The sequence below is a fragment of the Acipenser ruthenus genome, chromosome 34, assembly GCF_902713425.1.
Source record: "Acipenser ruthenus chromosome 34, fAciRut3.2 maternal haplotype, whole genome shotgun sequence".
Lineage (NCBI taxonomy): Eukaryota > Metazoa > Chordata > Actinopteri > Acipenseriformes > Acipenseridae > Acipenser > Acipenser ruthenus.
The window spans coordinates 2,169,348-2,187,375 of record NC_081222.1 but is presented as its reverse complement, the minus strand read 5'-3'; the positions used below and the strand labels follow the sequence as shown (position 1 = coordinate 2,187,375).

The 18,028-nt window shown below is 40.3% G+C and overlaps 3 protein-coding genes across 4 annotated transcripts; all 3 read left to right on the top strand.

Annotated features, from left to right (window-relative positions):
- Nucleotides 1–2,801: 2,801 nt before the first annotated feature.
- LOC117970871 (P2Y purinoceptor 11-like) lies at nucleotides 2,802–5,604 on the top strand. Its single transcript, XM_034918657.2, has one exon. The coding sequence runs from the start codon at nucleotides 3,614–3,616 to the stop codon at nucleotides 4,538–4,540; it is 927 nt and encodes a 308-aa protein (XP_034774548.1). The 5' UTR covers nucleotides 2,802–3,613; the 3' UTR covers nucleotides 4,541–5,604.
- Nucleotides 5,605–7,255: 1,651 nt separating this feature from the next.
- Nucleotides 7,256–11,094, top strand: LOC117970874 (P2Y purinoceptor 11-like). The gene has a single exon (XM_034918661.2). The coding sequence runs from the start codon at nucleotides 8,627–8,629 to the stop codon at nucleotides 9,584–9,586; it is 960 nt and encodes a 319-aa protein (XP_034774552.2). The 5' UTR covers nucleotides 7,256–8,626; the 3' UTR covers nucleotides 9,587–11,094.
- A 2,017-nt stretch (nucleotides 11,095–13,111) lies between these two features.
- Nucleotides 13,112–17,744, top strand: LOC117970877 (eukaryotic translation initiation factor 3 subunit G). 2 transcript variants are annotated; one of them, XM_034918667.2, is made up of 10 exons: nucleotides 13,112–13,250; nucleotides 13,337–13,383; nucleotides 13,728–13,816; nucleotides 13,943–14,002; nucleotides 14,162–14,266; nucleotides 15,008–15,194; nucleotides 15,698–15,805; nucleotides 16,352–16,485; nucleotides 17,420–17,526; nucleotides 17,651–17,744. In XM_034918667.2, exons 1-10 carry the CDS (start codon nucleotides 13,228–13,230, stop codon nucleotides 17,664–17,666), a joined length of 876 nt encoding a protein of 291 aa, XP_034774558.1. In that variant the 5' UTR covers nucleotides 13,112–13,227; the 3' UTR covers nucleotides 17,667–17,744. The 2 variants fall into 2 exon arrangements, with proteins under 2 accessions (XP_034774558.1, XP_034774557.1); XM_034918666.2 differs by having other exon boundaries at nucleotides 16,349–16,485.
- The last annotated feature ends 284 nt before the right edge of the window (nucleotides 17,745–18,028 follow it).

Genomic DNA, 18,028 nt, shown 5'->3' with positions numbered 1-18,028 from the left:
TTTTTAATTACATGATGTTGAATAAAATATAAAAATGGTGTGTATATATATGTATATATATATATATATATATATATATATATATATATATATATATATATATATATATATATATATATAATTTTAATTGTCCTAAAATACAAATCAATCCTAAAATTCTAGGTGATGCAAAACTTTTGGCCACAGCTGTATGTGAAGTGCCCTGCACAATCTCCCAGCCCCTGCTTTGACAAATGTAAGACTTTGCAGAATGCGATGCAACTGAATTCTGATGAAGTGTTGAACCATGTACTAAAAACTGCCTGCGGCGATATCTGCTGCTGTCTCCCCATAGGGCTCTGTGTACTGTGCATGAGATCTTTGATTTCAATCAGGGTTAAGGGGGTCAATTCCTGTTATTCAATTCCTTTTGAAGAAATTGGAACTGATATTTTAGAGGCATAAGCAATAGCTGAGCTTGTTCACCTACCTTGATTTGAAGTCAATTTAACTGACAAACAAACAGCGACTTCAATGGAAGTAATGTCTTGTTGCCACTGCCAGAAGCTCATTTTAATACTGCTAATTGCAATTGTGATCAATGATGTGTTGGAATTGATTAAAAGGGAATGGGATTTTGGTTTTAAAAAGGAATTGGAAATGGATTTGGAATTGAAATGGTTTTTTATCCTGGATAAATCAATTGAACTGGAATACCTCCATAGGCATTGTTAATTCACAGGGTACAGTATACCCCAGTGATCTCCCCACTGCATCGTTAGCATTGCATATTTGGAATGTTGTTTATTTTCTAGGTGATGTTGACCATAGCTGTTCAAGCAACAACAGCAAATACCCAGCAATGAGAACTCCACTTTTTATTTTTATCTCAATAATAGCTTCATTCGTGGGACCCAGAGCTCGCATATTCACCAGTATCTCAAATAAACTTCTCCCTTCTGCAAACTAGACACGTCCTTGCAAGTCCGTTGCGGCTGAGATAGCATTCCATTCATGTTTGACAGAGCCACAGGCACCCAATACAGTGAGAGTGTAGGGAAGAGAGACCTTAGCTTCAGAATCCAGATTCAGGGATCAAAATGAATGTACTCTACCCTGTTTGTAATTTGTGACTCCCCTGCTAAAAGTTTAACAAAATAATATAGGAGGCTGTGTGGTCCAGTGGTTAAAGAAATGGTCTTGTAACGAAGAGATCCCCAATTCAAATCCCACTGACTCATTGTGTGACCCTAAGCAAATCACTTAACCTCCTCGATATTTAGTGAGCAAGGCGTCTAAGGTGGGTTAAATGGGGCGAAACAAGCTGGTAATAAAGGGTACCGCAATGCTGCTGATACAGATTTGTTATTAATATTTTCTTTTTTTTTTTTTTTAAGAAGGAGCGATTATTTTTAAAATAGTGGCAATATATTAATTGAGCAAGATGTGTAAGTGATTTAAAACACACAGAAAAAGGACGCGCTGCTTTGGCAACTACATCGCAAATAAGGAACCGGGAATAAGTAACCAACTTCCAGGTGGTGTCTGGTTCCACTTCCCGTTTGAAAATATCATGTGCAGTAAGCGCGCGCGCGAGCGTGTGGGTGTGTCTGTTTCTGTGTAACCTTCTGTGTAAAATAGTCTGGGGTGGTAATTTGTAACGGGATTAAGCTTTCTTAAATACTTTATTTTGTATTTATAATTTATAGATGTGTCATTTTTCTATTGCACTTTGATTATTTTATATTGATATGTGTTTTTTTAAGCACGTGTGAACGTGCGTAAGAACATCGCGTTGTAATTTATTAATTAGTCCAATTGTTTGTCGTTGAATACTTTATAAAGCTTCATTAGAAGGTAGGGCGAGAGTTTTGCGTTTGAAGTTTATGAACTGTAGCGTAGACTGGCGGTGGTGTGTATCCTCATATAGCAATAAGTGCCCGATGCTCGGTATCTGAACCCTACTGGAGGTGAGATTGAGGAATCGTGGTTTTGTTTAGTTGAAGCACCGAGTTATTTTGATTTGAATACACTTTGTTGACCAAGTCCTCAACCACATCTCCAATTCACCAATGCAACTAACTCTGGATGGTTTTATTTATGCTTAGGTGCCCTTCAGTGCTTTACAAACTGTGATGCTGACTTGTGAACGATGGTGTCTAATTTGTATAGCTGATAACTAATATGCCTCTGTTCTTAGGAAGCCCTGGAAAAAAGGATCCGTTTGATATATTCTGTTTGAGTAAATGTGAAAAGCATATCTTATTAATAAAAGCATTGAACTCCACTTTGCTTATGCTCTGCTATCTTGTGGTTGATGCATTGCTGTTTCCTAAAATAACCTGTGCTGTTAAACTATAAGGCACAATAATGTTCGTGCTCTTTCTTTATCGAGCTGGCGTAGTTGGATTACTGCACGGCACGGTGGTGGTTTATCTTGAGTTGCCCCCGCTGTAGCCGTGCACGCTCCTATACTGGTTTGGCTTCGTTACACGATCCCCGTTACAAACTGCACATACATTATACAGCGTGTGGGACAGTCTGTTTACGCGAAGGGGCATGTGCTACGTATTGCGCATTATGGTGTATTCCGCATGACTCGCTTTATTTATGAACGCTCCAGCAGACAGCAGGAAACCAGTTGTCTGACAGCAGTCTCCGGCAAACATTTTTAAAAAATGCAATGTTTCGGTGTCTGCCTGCTACATTTCCCCCACAGTGTAGCATGCGTTAACAGACACCGTTGACAGTCCAGTCAGTTTACATCCCCCAAGGTATTCGATGGAGCACCGCTTTTCTAATCCGTATGCAATGAACAGCCTGCTTTTCAAAGCAAGGCAGCTTTTGCGGAGTAAATAAATAAAGCGAAGCAAAAACCTATCGGGAATACGCGCTGACGCAAAGATTTTGTCGGGCGTTGTGCAATTGTGTCAGAGCTGGGAGGGGGTGATAAACGAGCAGGGGCATGTCAATTCGCTCGCGCCTTCCCTCCTCATCTAGAAAAGGGACCGCACGCATCCAAATTTACGACTTTGAATCGCTGGATTTACAAGCACAAAAGTTTCAGACTTTTGTAGACACACTATTTTTAATCCGAGCTGATCTGCAACTGAATGAGGAAGTTTTTTTTTTCTTCCTGTTTTCGATTTGAAGATACCAACTCCTGTACCAGCAACGCCATTTCTTGTTTCACCTACAAGGCAAACACAATCTTCTCCTAATAAATAACTAAATAATTTTTATAATTTTTCGTTAAATGCCTAGTATTACAAGAATGGGCTGCTTTGGAATATAACGAAATAATTCATTTTAATTTTTGTATGTGTTGTTGTTTTTTTTTTCTTTTTTGCATTTTCGAAAAGCACATCTCTTACTTTTCATTTTGAATTCTCTAAAAGATCTGGGATTGCTTGCCGTACATATCCTTCTATCAACGCGGAATAAAACCTTTGTATGATTTTTGGGAACTGTTTAAGCAGTAACTGTACTTCAGCAAGTGTTGCGTTTTCAAAGACTTTACTTTTCTAAACATTTGAACAAACGTTTCCGATGTATGATGTTTTTTTTATTATTATTTTTCTTTTTGCTTTTAAATTAAATGAACTTTTTAGATTGTAATATATTTGTATGAAAAATGTCAAACTGTACAACAAACATTAATTCTACTTTTCAAGCAAACTTTTTGCCTCCGGTATTCGGGGTGGAGTTTTGCGTGGCACTTTTGGGCAACAGCCTGGCTATATGGCTTTTGCTAACACGAGAAAGAAGACACTGGCACACAGGAATCGTCTTTGTCTTTAACCTGGCTGTTTGCGACCTCCTCTACGTGCTGTCCTTGCCCCTGTTAATCGGCTACTATACGAATGACAAGAACTGGATCTTCAGCGACGCGCTCTGTCGGATAGAACGGTTCCTGTTTACCTGCAATTTATACGGGAGCATCTTTTTCATCACCTGCATCAGCCTGAACCGCTACGTGGGGATTGTGCACCCGTTTTTCATGCGCAGCTACGTGCAACCCAAGCACGCCATGATGGTCAGCCTCGCGGTGTGGTTCTTGGTGATCGGCATTTGCTCGCCCGTCTTCCATTTCTCGATGACGGAGAAGAAGGGAAACACAACGGAGTGTCTGGGAAGCGCGACGGATGATAAAATCACAGAGTACATTCCCTATAGCTTGTTCCTGGCCTCCTTCGGATGCGCGTTGCCGTTTTTGGCTACTTTCGCTTCCTATTTTGCCATCCTGGTGGTGGTTTGGAAAAACGATAACATTACAAATGCAGAGAAAAGAAAAATAGGGGTGATGATTTTCACAGTCATTGTACTGTACGTGGTCTCCTTCATCCCCTACCACGTTCTTCGTAACGTTAACCTGTTTAATAGAGATGATAGCTGCTCCCGACCCCCCAGCATGAAAATCTATGATGGCTACCAAGTTAGCAAAGTACTGGTTACTTTGAACATGTGCATCCATCCGCTGCTCTACGTATCGGTTTTCGACAGCATGAGGGCTATTTGTGGACTGTCCACCTCTAGCGACTCAACAGACAGGTACAAATGAGACGCTGCAAACTCCAGTGGACTCTTAGCTAGCTGTTATGAACGCGCCACCTTATAGCTGCAACACGGCCGCGTAAATGGAAGTGTCTGCACGCCTGATTTCAGCTTGCAGTTTTATAATGAGCTTGACGGTGTGCAGCGGGGACACACATACAGGACTGCATTCTCTGAGCTCTTTTGACTGCAGGGGTGGTATAAACAGCAACGCGATGAAAACATTGAAGAACAAACTTTTTGTTTTCCTTTCGTAGGGGGTGCAATATAACAACAACAAAAAAGCAAGTCCTGTTATTATTTGTTTCTCAAAATATGTTGCCCTTCATCTAACAGTAGAGGATTCTTATACTGGGTATTTGTGTCTATTCTTAGAAATATGTAAAAACAAAATGTGAAAAAACACAGGGTTATATTCACAAAATGTTTACCGCCATGCTTAGCTAACACCAGCTTTTTAAATTTATTTTGTTAAAAAGCTTAAAATAATACTGTTAACGCATTTGCCAAACTGATCACACATTTCACTCGTAAACACACACACAGCAAAACTCTGAAAGCACACTAAAGCTGAGGGAACACAAAGTCACTTTGTGGCTTGGAACTTGGTTTCAGGAGACCAGGTTTCGGTGCCAATGCATGGCACACCAGGGGAGACCTGGGGTTTAATACAGCAACCTCAAACTAGGTCTCCCGGTCCTGGAACCAGGTTTCAAGCCACTGCTCTTGAAAAACTGTCTTTGTGTTCCTCAGCTTCACACACCTGTTTCCTTTGAGAGTGGTTCCTTCTCCAAATGCAGGTATCTTGTGTAATTGCCACAATCAACGCTGGGTTATTTAAACAGGTGTTCCACTGCTGGAAACTCCATCAGCACAACTTAATAAAGATTGCTTCACATGAGAATCATGCAGAAGAAGCCTCCATAAGAGGAGAAGCTCAGCTTTTATTGTCACAAGAGAGCTAGGAGCTGCTTTTACATCTACACACATGTATGATATGTCTGTTTTTATTATTCATTTAAAATGTATCACAAAATTGTAAAAAAAAAAAAAAATATAGTGTAGATCTCGGACGTATTTCAGTTTTTTTCTTCTTTTTTTGTTGAAGCTTTACTTTCTTGTTGTAAAAGTCATCAGTTCACTTGAATGTTAATAGAATCGCTCTCCCATTCAGTTGCTGTTTTATGAAAATATTGCAGACACTGGATGGATTTGCCGGATATCAGCATCATTTGACACAGAGTAAACACAGTGTAAAGGAGATGGCTGGTTTAGGGAAATTATCTTTTCCATGTGATATTACATTCCAGGGCCAGAATACAAAAATCAATGTTATTACTTTTTGTTCGTACTTATTTTTAAGGAGAAAACACCCAGTATACCTCACATCAATCTCTCCTGCGTCTTTTTTGTTTTACGCACAGCATTTCTCAAAGGACAATTTGTGTAACTGTTCAAGAGCTGAAAACAAGTAAAAGGGTCTAATTAAGCAAATTATCAGTTCAATTAAGGGTCTAGTTAAGTAACTGAGAGCTCGGCTGGAATGAAAACCAGCAGTCACAGGGGGTCCCCAGGACCGAGTTTGAGAAGCTCTGTTCTATACAGAATCACACTTTCAGAAGAGGCAGGAATTACAGCTGCGCACGCACCCCCTCTAGTGGTCATTTCTCACATGACATGACCTGCTCTGTTGTTGGTAAACCTGGAAGGTGAAGACCTCACCTTGACAAAGCCAGAGCACGGCAGGACGTCATACAGGTGAAGAGGTGGCTATCGTTCACCGGTATGCTCGTGCTAGTTATTACCATGACCCTCTGGGACTTTTGATTTGATTTTTTTACTACGCGTTTAACTTTTTTGAGAGAGAGAGAGAGAGAGAGAGAGAGAGAGAGAGAGAGAGAGAGAGAGAGAGAGAGAGAGAGATTTTGGTTGTATAATTTTAAAGTGCCCTGGCACAATAAAACGAGCACCTGTGACATACCCGTGGCAAAGTGAATAATATATAATAATAGAGATTACACTGTGTAATGTTGTATATAATATACATTGTATTTTAATGTTTGAAAAAACGTGTAAGTTACCTTGGAAAAAGACGACAGATCAATGACGAAATAATAATAATAATAATAATAATAATAATAATAATAATAATAATAATAATAATAATAATAATAATAATAATAATATTTTTTAGGTCAGATTCGGACCTAATCACAACGTTATGATTCTGACGTCGTTATAACGTTCAGATTGCGACGCTGATACAACGTTGTGGTTTAGACGTCAGAAAAACTTCAAGATTCAACCTTATTGTGACCAATGGCCAACGTCGGAATCTGACCTCAATACGACGTCACTGCAACCAGCTTTGCCCACTGGGATAGTGTTATAAGATGACGAATGTAGCAACATTCGCTACCACACAAAATCGGCTCCTCTGCGCTAATTCTTTCCCATATGATCTGTTAAAAGCTTCAATGTTCCTCTGTAGAGGTTAGGATTATTGTCTAGCAAACACAGTTCCGGTGTCTTAATTTGTGGATTTATTTGACTTATCTGTGTCACTGTGTTTTGAAAGAACGATGAGATTTAAGGGATTTGGAATAAAAAATACAAAATTAAAATCCTCCATCCACGCCTTATCTTATCTCGCCCACAAGTCTGTGGTTCCCCTGCCCGCAGCGATCTGCTATCATCCTTAATCTTGACCTGTCCTTTAAATATGCTGGCGTCGCAGATTTTCCAAGATAAGGGTTTCTCTTCACACGATCCTGGCATACACTGACAGCGCCTCTGCAACAGTCAACCAAAAAAAGAAACTGTAACCGCGTTAGCACCTGCTCCCCTTTACGTATAAAAATAGCACGTACAGTAAGCGTACAGTAAGCGCAGTAGCGGGTTATCATGACTTCTGTAATAACACTGAAATACAAAATGTATGGTGCTTTTCGGTATACTGGTAACGTTTTACATGGAACCGCAATAAAACGTACAGTATTGCATCGGGCTTTAAATTGTTTTGAAAAATATCCTCCTTATGATCTATTCTCTATTTTTAAAACAGTATCATTGCGTATGCAAACAGGAATGTAGCGTTCCTTTAAGCCGGCAGAACCAGTTCTAATTCAGCACAGTCGTGGCTCCCATTTGCCCCACAATGCGATTACAAGCAGGGGCATGTCAACTGACTCATGCCTTCCCTTCTCAAGAAAGGGGACTGCACGCAACCAAACTTCAGCTACGGTGCTCATACGACCTTGAATCGCTGGATTTACAAACACAAAAGTTTCAGACTTTGTAGACACATTATTTTTGATCCGATCTGATCTGCAACTGAATGAGGAAGTGTTTTTTTTTATTATTATTATTTAATTATTATTTTCCAACAACGCCATTTCTTGTTTCACCTACAAGGCAAATACAATTTTGCTGCCTGGTCGACTATCTTTATTTTATCATTTTTTTTAATGCCTATTATTACAAGAACGTGCTGCTTTGGAATGTAACTAAATAATTCATTTTACTGTTCGTATTCAACTGTAACAAAACGCATGTTTTGTGAATGTTTTTTTGTATTTTTGAAAAGCACACCTCTAATCTGGGATTGTTTGAGTTTTTTTGGAATTGAAACCTGTTAATTGGAATCAGAATTCCGCCGACTAAGAAGAAAGGACATCAAAAAAACTATTTTGCTTTTCATTTTGAATTCTCTAAAAGATCTGGGATCGCTTGCCGTACATATCCTTCTATCAAGGCGGAATAAAACCTGTGTGTGATTTTTGGGAACTGTTTTTGTTTGTTCGTTTGATTTTTGTTTGTTTGTACTTCAGCAAGTGTTGCGTTTTCAAAGACTTTACTGTTTTAAACATCTGAACAAACGTTTCCGAGGTATGATGATTGTCTTTCTTACACGCTGCGTTTATATTGAAATGCAAATACAGTAACATTGCTTCAATAACCAAATAATCCAACAATAGCTGCACTTGAAAACGTTTTTCAAGACTTTTCTCAACTTGAAATGTTTTTTTTAACGTGTTGGTTTTAAATTAAATTAAATACTTTTTCCTACTGACTTATTTTACTTATATGAAAAATGTCAAACTGTACAAAAAGCATTAATTCTACTTTTCAAGAAAACTTTTTGCCTCCGGTATTCGGGGTGGAGTTTTGCGTGGCACTTTTGGGCAACAGCCTGGCTATATGGCTTATGCTAACACGAGAAAGAAGACACTGGCACACAGGAATCGTCTTTGTCTTTAACCTGGCTGTTTGCGACCTCCTCTACGTGCTGTCCTTGCCCCTGTTAATCGGCTACTATACGAACGACAAGAACTGGATCTTCAGCGACGCGCTCTGTCGGATAGAACGGTTCGTGTTTACCTGCAATTTATACGGTAGCATCTTTTTCATCACCTGCATCAGCCTGAACCGCTACGTGGGGATTGTGCATCCGTTTTTCATGCGCAGCTACGTGCAACCCAAACACGCGAAGGTGGTCAGCCTCGCTGTGTGGTTCTTGGTGATCGGCATTTGCTCGCCCGTCTTCCATTTCTCGATGACGGAGGAGAAGGGAAACAAAACTCAGTGTCTGGGAAGCGCGACTCATGATAAAATCAAAGAGTATATTCCCTATAGCTTGTTCCTGGCCTCCTTCGGGTGCGCGTTGCCGTTTTTGGCTACTTTCGCTTCCTATTTTGCCATCCTGGTGGTGGTTTGGAAAAACGACAACATTACAAGTGCGGAGAAAAGAAAAATAGGGGTGATGATTTTGACAGTCATTGTGCTGTACGTGGTCTCCTTCATCCCCTACCACGTTCTTCGTAACGTTAACCTGTTTAACAGAGATGATAGCTGCTCCAGCGCCCCCAGCATGAAAATCTATGATGCCTACCAAGTTAGCAAAGTACTGGTTACTTTGAACATGTGCATCCATCCGCTGCTCTACGTATCGGTTTTCGACAGCATGAGGGCTATTTGTGGACTGTCCACCTCTATAGCGATTAAACAGACTCCACGTACAAATGTGATGATGAAAACTGCTGTGGACTTGTAACTGTTATGCACGTGTCACCTTACCACATGGACTGTGGCAACGGTGGCATTGTGCTGCAACACAGGCGCTTAAATGGAAGTGTCTGCACGCCTGATTTCAGCTTGCAGTTTTATAATGAGCTTGACGGTGTGCAGCGGGGACACACATACAGGGCTGCATTCTCTGAGCTCTTTTGGCTGCAAGGGTTGGTGTAAACAACAACAAGATGAAAACATTGAAGAACAAACTTTGTGTTTTCCTTTGTTAAAACACACTGTTCATAAAATGTTCTAATGTACTCTGTTTTAGTCTGTGAGAATATTGTAGGATTCTATATTCCTGTTTATTCTAGTATAACAGTAGAAATTATTATTATAGATATCATTGTAAGTCTGAGTAAAGAAGGACAAAGCTGGTTTGCTGGTCAATTGCATCTCCCATTCAAGACCCTTGGCTATGTATAAACTCTTATACTTTACTAGCAAAAAAGTGTTGCATGAGCTAGGCAACTGGACACCAATAGATAAGAGAAATGAATCTTGGCTCTCTGCTTTGTTATAAACTTTTAAATTAACTAACGAGAAGTACAAGAAAACCAAAGTTAATGTTCACTACCTCATTATGTTATAAAATTGGTCGCTGCTTGAAATTGAGATGTGGACCTCTTATCTGTAGAGATACCAGTCTGAGTCGTCTCTTGAATCAGGCTAAAGCCTGACTCCATGCTGTGAATTTGGAAAAGCGCTGACAGCAGAGTTTCATATTAATCCAAACTAACCTTGGCAGGAGAACAAGTTGTCTGAAACCTGCTTGAACAGGGGATTTTTAGAAACAGAGAGAGAGAGAGGGCAAGCTTAGTTTAAGAATTAAAAAGCTAACAATGAGACTGTTACATTTAGCTGTTTTCTATAGCCTGTATTTAAATGGAAATAACTGGATCTGCAATTATAGACTTAGAAGTTTGCCATGTATCTTCTAACAGACTTTGTTCAGTATTATTATGTTAAAACACATCTATACATGAAGCAAAGCCCGCCTATTGAAAATAATGTTTTGATGTTAAGAGGGAAATATATTTTAAAACCCAGGTTGAAATAATCAAACAGAGTCAGTGTTATATATTAAAAGACACCTCTCTCTCTAAAGGAAAAAACATGTGATAATCATATTTATATTGAAGTATTAATGCTGTTAAACTTGTAAGCATTGGATCACCCAGACTGCCTATTAGCTGGGATCTGAAGTGGGCTGTAACCACTTGCTCCACTATTAAGCATTTAATAAACCGAAGCAGGACTAATACTGCTATGATTGGTTAAAACTTCAAATTGAATGAGCCTGTGTGATTGATTAAAGTTGTCTGGCTATATTGCAAGCCCAGTGCACTAACAATCCACTTACAGGAGTCCAAAACATCTCTGAGTCCTCCTTAAACGTCTCCCCTGAGTTTAAGAGTGCTCGCAGAGCATATATATATATATACACTATATATACACTATATATATATATATATATATATATATATATATATATATATATATATATATATATATATATACATATACATGGCTACGACACAGAGAGGTTGGGTGAGGGTGTGTCGCATCTCTCTCTCTCTCTCTCTCTCTCTCTCTCTGAGTGGTCGGGAGGCGGGTCTTGAGGGGGCGGGGCGACCAATAAAACTGACGCTCTGCTATTCCTTCAGTCTTGCGCTTCTGAGGAACGACAGCGGGAGTTCTGATCGGAAACCTGAATCAGAAAGCAAAGCACACCAGTGTCTGCAGCGAGAGAAAGAGGCAAGCAAGCCTGGCTGTGGAAGACAGCTGCCACAAGAGGAGTAGTGCTTTATCACACAGCCCTAGTGGGGGAATAAGAGAGCCGAGAGCGTCACGGAAACTCGGGCCGGCAGCGGGACGCTGCAGAAGCAGCACCTTTTGTTCGTAGTTTTGTTTTATTTTCCTTTTTTTGTTTCATGGTTTGGTTTTGAATTTTACTTTTGTTTTCTAGCACTTGCAGTGCTTCAGAACTGTCAGCGAATAATAAACGCAATTACCATTGTTAGTGTTTTCATTCACAGTACAAGGGGGCCCCCTTGTGCCTTAAATAAAGCTTGGGCGCCTGTGAGGCGTTATCAAATAAACTTTCTGACTCCCGTGTGTTCAGTGAATCCCCACACTCTCCCACAATCGTGCATAATTTGTGTGAAACTGTCCCACCTCTGCAAATGTGAGTTAGTAAGTTGAAAACCTCTATACAGAATCACAGTTTCAGAAGTCAGAAATTACAGCTGCACACACACCCCCTCTAGTGGTCATTTCTCAAATGGCATGACCTGCACTGTTGTCGGTAAACCTGGAAGCTGAAGCCATAAGCAGACCCATCATCAGATAACACGCGCGTATCAGTTCATTTGATCTGAATACTACATCACTACAAAGCACCCCGGCGTCTTAAGTATTGTACATCCTAGCACACAATTCCTCCTCGTCTCTGCGTTTCCCCTGGACCCCGCTCTTGCAGGGGTCTGCACACACGGCACAGCCCCGCTACAGTGCCGGCTGAACCATGCATCTGTTTTCTGCAGCTGTAAAAGGGACACTGCATTCAGCTGCTGTGTAGATTTTAACTGGACTGAACAGAGTTTTATACTGACCTGAGGCTGCATAGTACCGGTTATTGACACTCCCCGTGCAATGCATTAAAATGACTGCATTGACGTGTTAAGTCAAACAACACACCGGAGATGTTAGTACAGGCAGGCACGCGACACACAGCCGTCCACTTCCACACCATTAAAGCAGGGGTGCAAATCGTTTTGAAAATTGGTGATAAACTGTTTTAAAGCACCAAAAAGCCAACCATCACAAGAAAGTCATCTATGATTGCTGAGGAATAAACAGAGAAGGCTTACTGGTTCAAAAGTATCAAAACCCGCCCTAATCAACCGATTTGTTTATTTAATTTCACAGAACCCCGTGTGGCGCGTTCTCTTTTCCTGTCGTTGTTTGAGGGCACTATGGCAGGTGAAGTCAGTTTGGGTTTATTGCAGCCTGCTGAGGTCCGTGTCTTGTCCATTTTGACTTGTTTTTGCAGGTGTGTGCATATTCACTAAAGCTAAGGAGATGTAACTTTTTTCATTACAGTATGCGGTTGATTCAGCTAACCAGTGATTCTATTAAGCAGCCTTCACCCTATACACGCATTACGCATTCATTACAATACTGATGTGGTTCCAACTTTCTCCAAAACAATTTTTTTTTGTTTTACACGTTCAAGTTAATAGAGCAAGGTAATTAGGAGCGTTTTGGTAAAAAAAATCGTTTGTTTTGTACAGATCTTGTCTGTTTCTGTCTGGAGAGTGTTAAAATGCTGGTTCTTGTTACATAAAAGTCCCTGTCATTTTATAATTAAACGCAATCAAGAGGTCATATAGGCGACACTTTTGAACTGTTCTCTTCACAGGAACCGCGTTTTGATTTTTATACGCCTCTAATAATATTTCGTTGATATTACCTCAACATTACAGGTACCAAATGGACGCACGGCTACTCCACTCCTGCAGGCGTCGCTGTGAAGAGAGCACCGCACCTTATCGTGCGATTGACTGATCTTCTCTTGCTCAGGGGAAATCTTCCTTTCTGCGCGCAGACCGGGGTCGCAAAATGCCGTCTGGAGAGTACGACGAGTGAGTTAGATAGTTATTAAAACAGATATTTATATTTGTGTTGCGATTGACTGATATCTGATTTAACGTTGTTTTTTTTTTCACAGTTCCAAGCCCAGCTGGGCCGATCAAGTCGAAGAGGAAGGCGATGAAGGTTTGTAATAAAAGCAAAATTCTCAAAACAGGCCGATTTTTACGCACATGTGTTATTGATAAACGTATTATAAATACAAAGTATAGCAAAATATGTTACTGGCGCACTGTAACCGATATGAAAATATTATAAAATGTACATGTATGAAGGAAAAAAAATGTTGTTTTTGTTTGTTTGTTTTGCAAGTACACAAAAGGTTTAAATGATTAAAAACATACTTTTTCAGGACGTTTTATACGAAAGCAGTACACTTGTTATGATGTCATGCTTGTCAGAATACAACATTCGCTCCAAGAGGTTTCAAAGTTCCTATCGATATGCCTCGCTCCTTTTTTTTTTTTAAGGTACCCTCCCTCCACCGAAAGAGATTCTTAAAGGAAACACCAAAACTATCATTGAGTACAAGGTGGACGAAGATGGCAAGAGGTTTAAGGTGGGTGTGCGCGTATCGAGGAACAATGTGCACTTTGAGAATGATTTAAAATGCATACCTTCAGTATTGGGGCTCGTTATCCGATTGACTAACCCCCCCACCAATGCTCGTTTGCTTCGGTTGCAGATTATCCGAACATTCAAAATCGAAACCCGGAAGGCATCCAAAGCGGTCGCCAGGAGAAAGGTATGCTTTTAAAATGTTTGATAAAGTATCTCACTTGTAAACTGTAGGCGATTTGTGTAGGTTGTGTGTGTGTGTTTTAAGTAAATAGTCTTGAGTACGTATTGTGAAGACAGACCATGTAACGGTATGTTTTTTTTTGTTTGTTTGTTTTTTACCCAGAACTGGAAAAAGTTTGGGCAATCTGAATTTGATGCTCCTGGCCCCAATGTGGCCACCACCACAGTGAGTGATGATGTCTACATGACCTTCATTTCAAGCAAAGAGGTGAGCTGAATGAGTCCTTGATAAAGAAAACAGACACCAATATCTACTGCCACTGTTGGTCCAAGCACTGACCAGATGGAGCCCTTCTTGGCTTTCTAATTTCAAAAGATATTATAGTCTGGACAATGCCCCCTAGGTCCGTCATCTATAACTGCTAAACACTCCTACAGCTAAATGTAGAAACACTAAAAGAAGCATGTTAAATTCAACCTCAAAAGTTTCAACTGGGAGTCTTTTTCAATGTTGAAGATCCTTGAGTAAATTATTATTATTATTATTATTATTATTATTACTGTTATTTATTTCTTAGCAGACGCCCTTATCCAGGGCGACTTACAATTGTTACAAGATATCACATTATTTTTACATACAATTACCCATTTATACAGTTGGGTTTTTACTGGAGCAATCTAGGTAAAGTACCTTGCTCATGGGTACAGCAGCAGTGTCCCCCCACCTGGGATTGAACCCACGACCCTCCGGTCAAGAGTCCAGAGCCCTAACCACTACTCTACACTGATGTCTGTAAATCACCCTAAATACTTAAACTCCAGTCCTGGAGGGCTGCAGAGTCTTCTGGTTTTTAAGCTCTCAATTAACTTCGTTGATCTGATTACTTGTTCAACTCGACAGTTCATATTTGTTTCAAGGTCTTTTACACTTGATGCTTTCAAAAATGCACCTTCGCTTTGACACCCTTGCTTTTAAAGCAATGATGATTTAACTCTTTGTCTTCAATAGGATCTTAATAACCAAGAAGAGGAGGACCCCATGAACAAGCTGAAAGGGCAGAAGATCGTGTCGTGCCGGATCTGTAAAGGGGATCACTGGACCACACGCTGCCCCTACAAGGATACGCTGGGGCCCATGCAGAAAGAGCTGGCTGAGCAGCTTGGGCTGACCACTGGTGACAAGGAGAAGACTTCAGGTATCTCACTCGTACCCTTCTTTATTATCTGGAAATGATGTTTCTGGAATGCTGTGATTGTGCCTTTTTAAAACGTGTCGGCTTTTAATGTAAACCAGGCTGCATGAATTGATTATTCGGACACAAATCGGGGTGCTGACCATCATTCGTGTTGATCGGGCTACTTTACCGTTCAGAGTACAGCAAGTGAAGAAACAGCTGCGTGGATTGCTGTTCTCCACACAGTCCAAGCAGCTGCTGTTTCACTTGGAGGTAAATTAGCCCAGTCATGTGACCCCCACCTGTGGAGAGCTTGATCTGTGTAATTGATTCCTTCAGCTCTATTTAAAAGTAATATTGATTTTAAATAAAGAATGGCAGTTTACAAAGCCAGGTGGGTGGGTGGGAAGAGAACAGCAGTTGTTGAGTAAATGATAAACCAAATAAATAAATCGATTTATATAACTAAGTCATCAGTGACGAGGGCCAGTTGCTAACCCTTGGAGCGTGTGTGTTTGTTTCAGAGCCTGAACCGGCACAGCCAGCTCAGAGCAAGACCGGGAAGTATGTTCCCCCCAGCCTTCGAGACGGAGCAACCCGGAGAGGGGAGTCCATGCAGCCCAATCGCAGAGGTAACAATCACTGTATATAGGACTGAACATGGGGCTGCTCTACAGCTGTGGCCATGTGTTTTGCATTACCATGAATTTTAGGATTGAGACATCATTTATAATAATAAAAAAAAAAACTATATGAACATAATCAAAGAAACTACAAAATTATATTGCAAAAGTCCACCGGAAGCCATAATAGTAGTATGCAATTTCTCAGTTTAAGTAATTGGGGAAAACTACAAAGCGGTGTGTAATTTATGTTAACGTAACATTATTCAGCGGGTTTCATTCGACTTTACAAAGTGAGTTGCCATGCAGCAGATCCTATTCATTATTAGCAGACACTTTTACCCAAAGCGGCTTACAGAGACTAGGGGGTGAACAAATGCTGCTGCAGGGTTACAATAGGACTTCACCCGAAGGACGGAGCACAAGGAGGTTCAGTGACTTGCTCAGGGTCACACAGTGAGTCAGTGGCTGAGCTGGGATTTGAACCTCCTGGTAACAAGCCTCCCAAGTTCTTTAGTTGTCTCTCTTGTCACCTCTTTCTTTTCTTCCCAGCTGATGACAACGCAACCATCCGTGTCACTAACCTGTCTGAGGACACGCGTGAGACGGACTTGCAGGAGCTCTTCCGCCCCTTCGGATCCATCTCCAGGATTTACTTGGCCAAGGACAAGAACACTGGCCAGTCCAAGGTAAGTTGGGGCACTTCGAGTAAGCAGCGAGGTTCTGAAAAATATAAAATTCTACGGCCCCACATATTGCTACAATTGTTTCAATGAAGTACCTGTAATTTTATTTTCGTTGTTAACATCCTGACAACTTTTTAAAGTCTGTTTCAAAGCTCTTTTTCAAAATGTGTGCTCCAGTGCACTGGGGGTTTGAGATCTGTCCTCTAAATCACTGCAGGAAGAGCGATTTTTATTTTAAACAGGCTTTAAAGTTGTCAGGATGTAACGGTGAAAAGAAACGACAGGTACGTTGTTTATTCACAAAGCAGCACCTCCTCCCAGAAGCGCAAAGCTAGCGGCGTGTTTGTGTTAAATAGTAAAACGGACTGATGCTCATGTTACAGACCTAGAGGGAAAGGAGGTGCATGTAGGTGAGAGACGTTTAAAGAGACAACACATGGTATAAACCGGCCGGTTTTGTAAATTTTAGTTTTGGTTTATTCACTTGGTGCCCACAAGGGGCAGCAGAGGTACATCTCAATAGTGAAGCACTGATACAAAGAGAGACCTGAGTAAACTGTACTCAATAAAATAACAAGACAACAGTAAAATAATTCCAAACAATTACTATACATCCATTTTAGATAGATAGATAGATAGAAAATATGTATATCTATATATAGAGAGAGAACTACAAAGCGGTGTGCAATTCAATATGTTTACGCAAAATTATTCAGCAGATTTCATTTGACTTTACAAAGCAAAATGATTTAATTCTATAAGGATGATGCAAATCTTTTGCCCAGCACTGTACAGCACTTGAAGGTCTGGACTTTGGGTCGTGATGTCAGAGCCCTGGTTCTGCGCTAGCCTGGAGCGATGGTTGAGATTTAGAAACCCGTTTTGATTTGTATCTAAAAGCACTTTTTTTTTTTTTTTTTCTTTGTTTCCTTACCAGGGGTTTGCCTTTATCAGTTTCCATCGCCGTGAAGACGCTGCTAGAGCCATTGCTGGTGTTTCGGGCTTCGGCTACGATCACTTGATCCTCAACGTTGAATGGGCCAAGTAAGTGCTTATATCACTCAGTCGATCAATACCCCTCTGTGCACTGTGCCTGAACAAGCATGGGCTTCAAGTGTATTAACTAATAATATCAAATTGTAATAATGTTTTCTCCCTCTTTTACCAGACCTTCCAACAACTAGAACTGAAGAATTCAGCCAATCTAAGGATAAGAGTAGTCAATAAAATTAAATACAAATAAATAAAGGACATTGCAAGCTTGTGTGTCTCTTTTTTTTATTCATGGTACACAGTTGTAAAACCCTTTTAATGATATGTTAATGATCCAAGTGCCGTGGCTATATAAATCACTGATTTAGGGACTGCTTTCCTGGTTTGTTAAACACTGTATTTTAATTCTGCACAATAGAGACTGGCTTACGCTGCTAAGAGATGTTGTTGAACTTCATAACCAAGATAACTAGTCTGATCTATCGAGCGCCACCTTTGTGTGTACTTAACTATGTTTTCTATAGATGTCAGACTACAAAATGAATTATTGTAT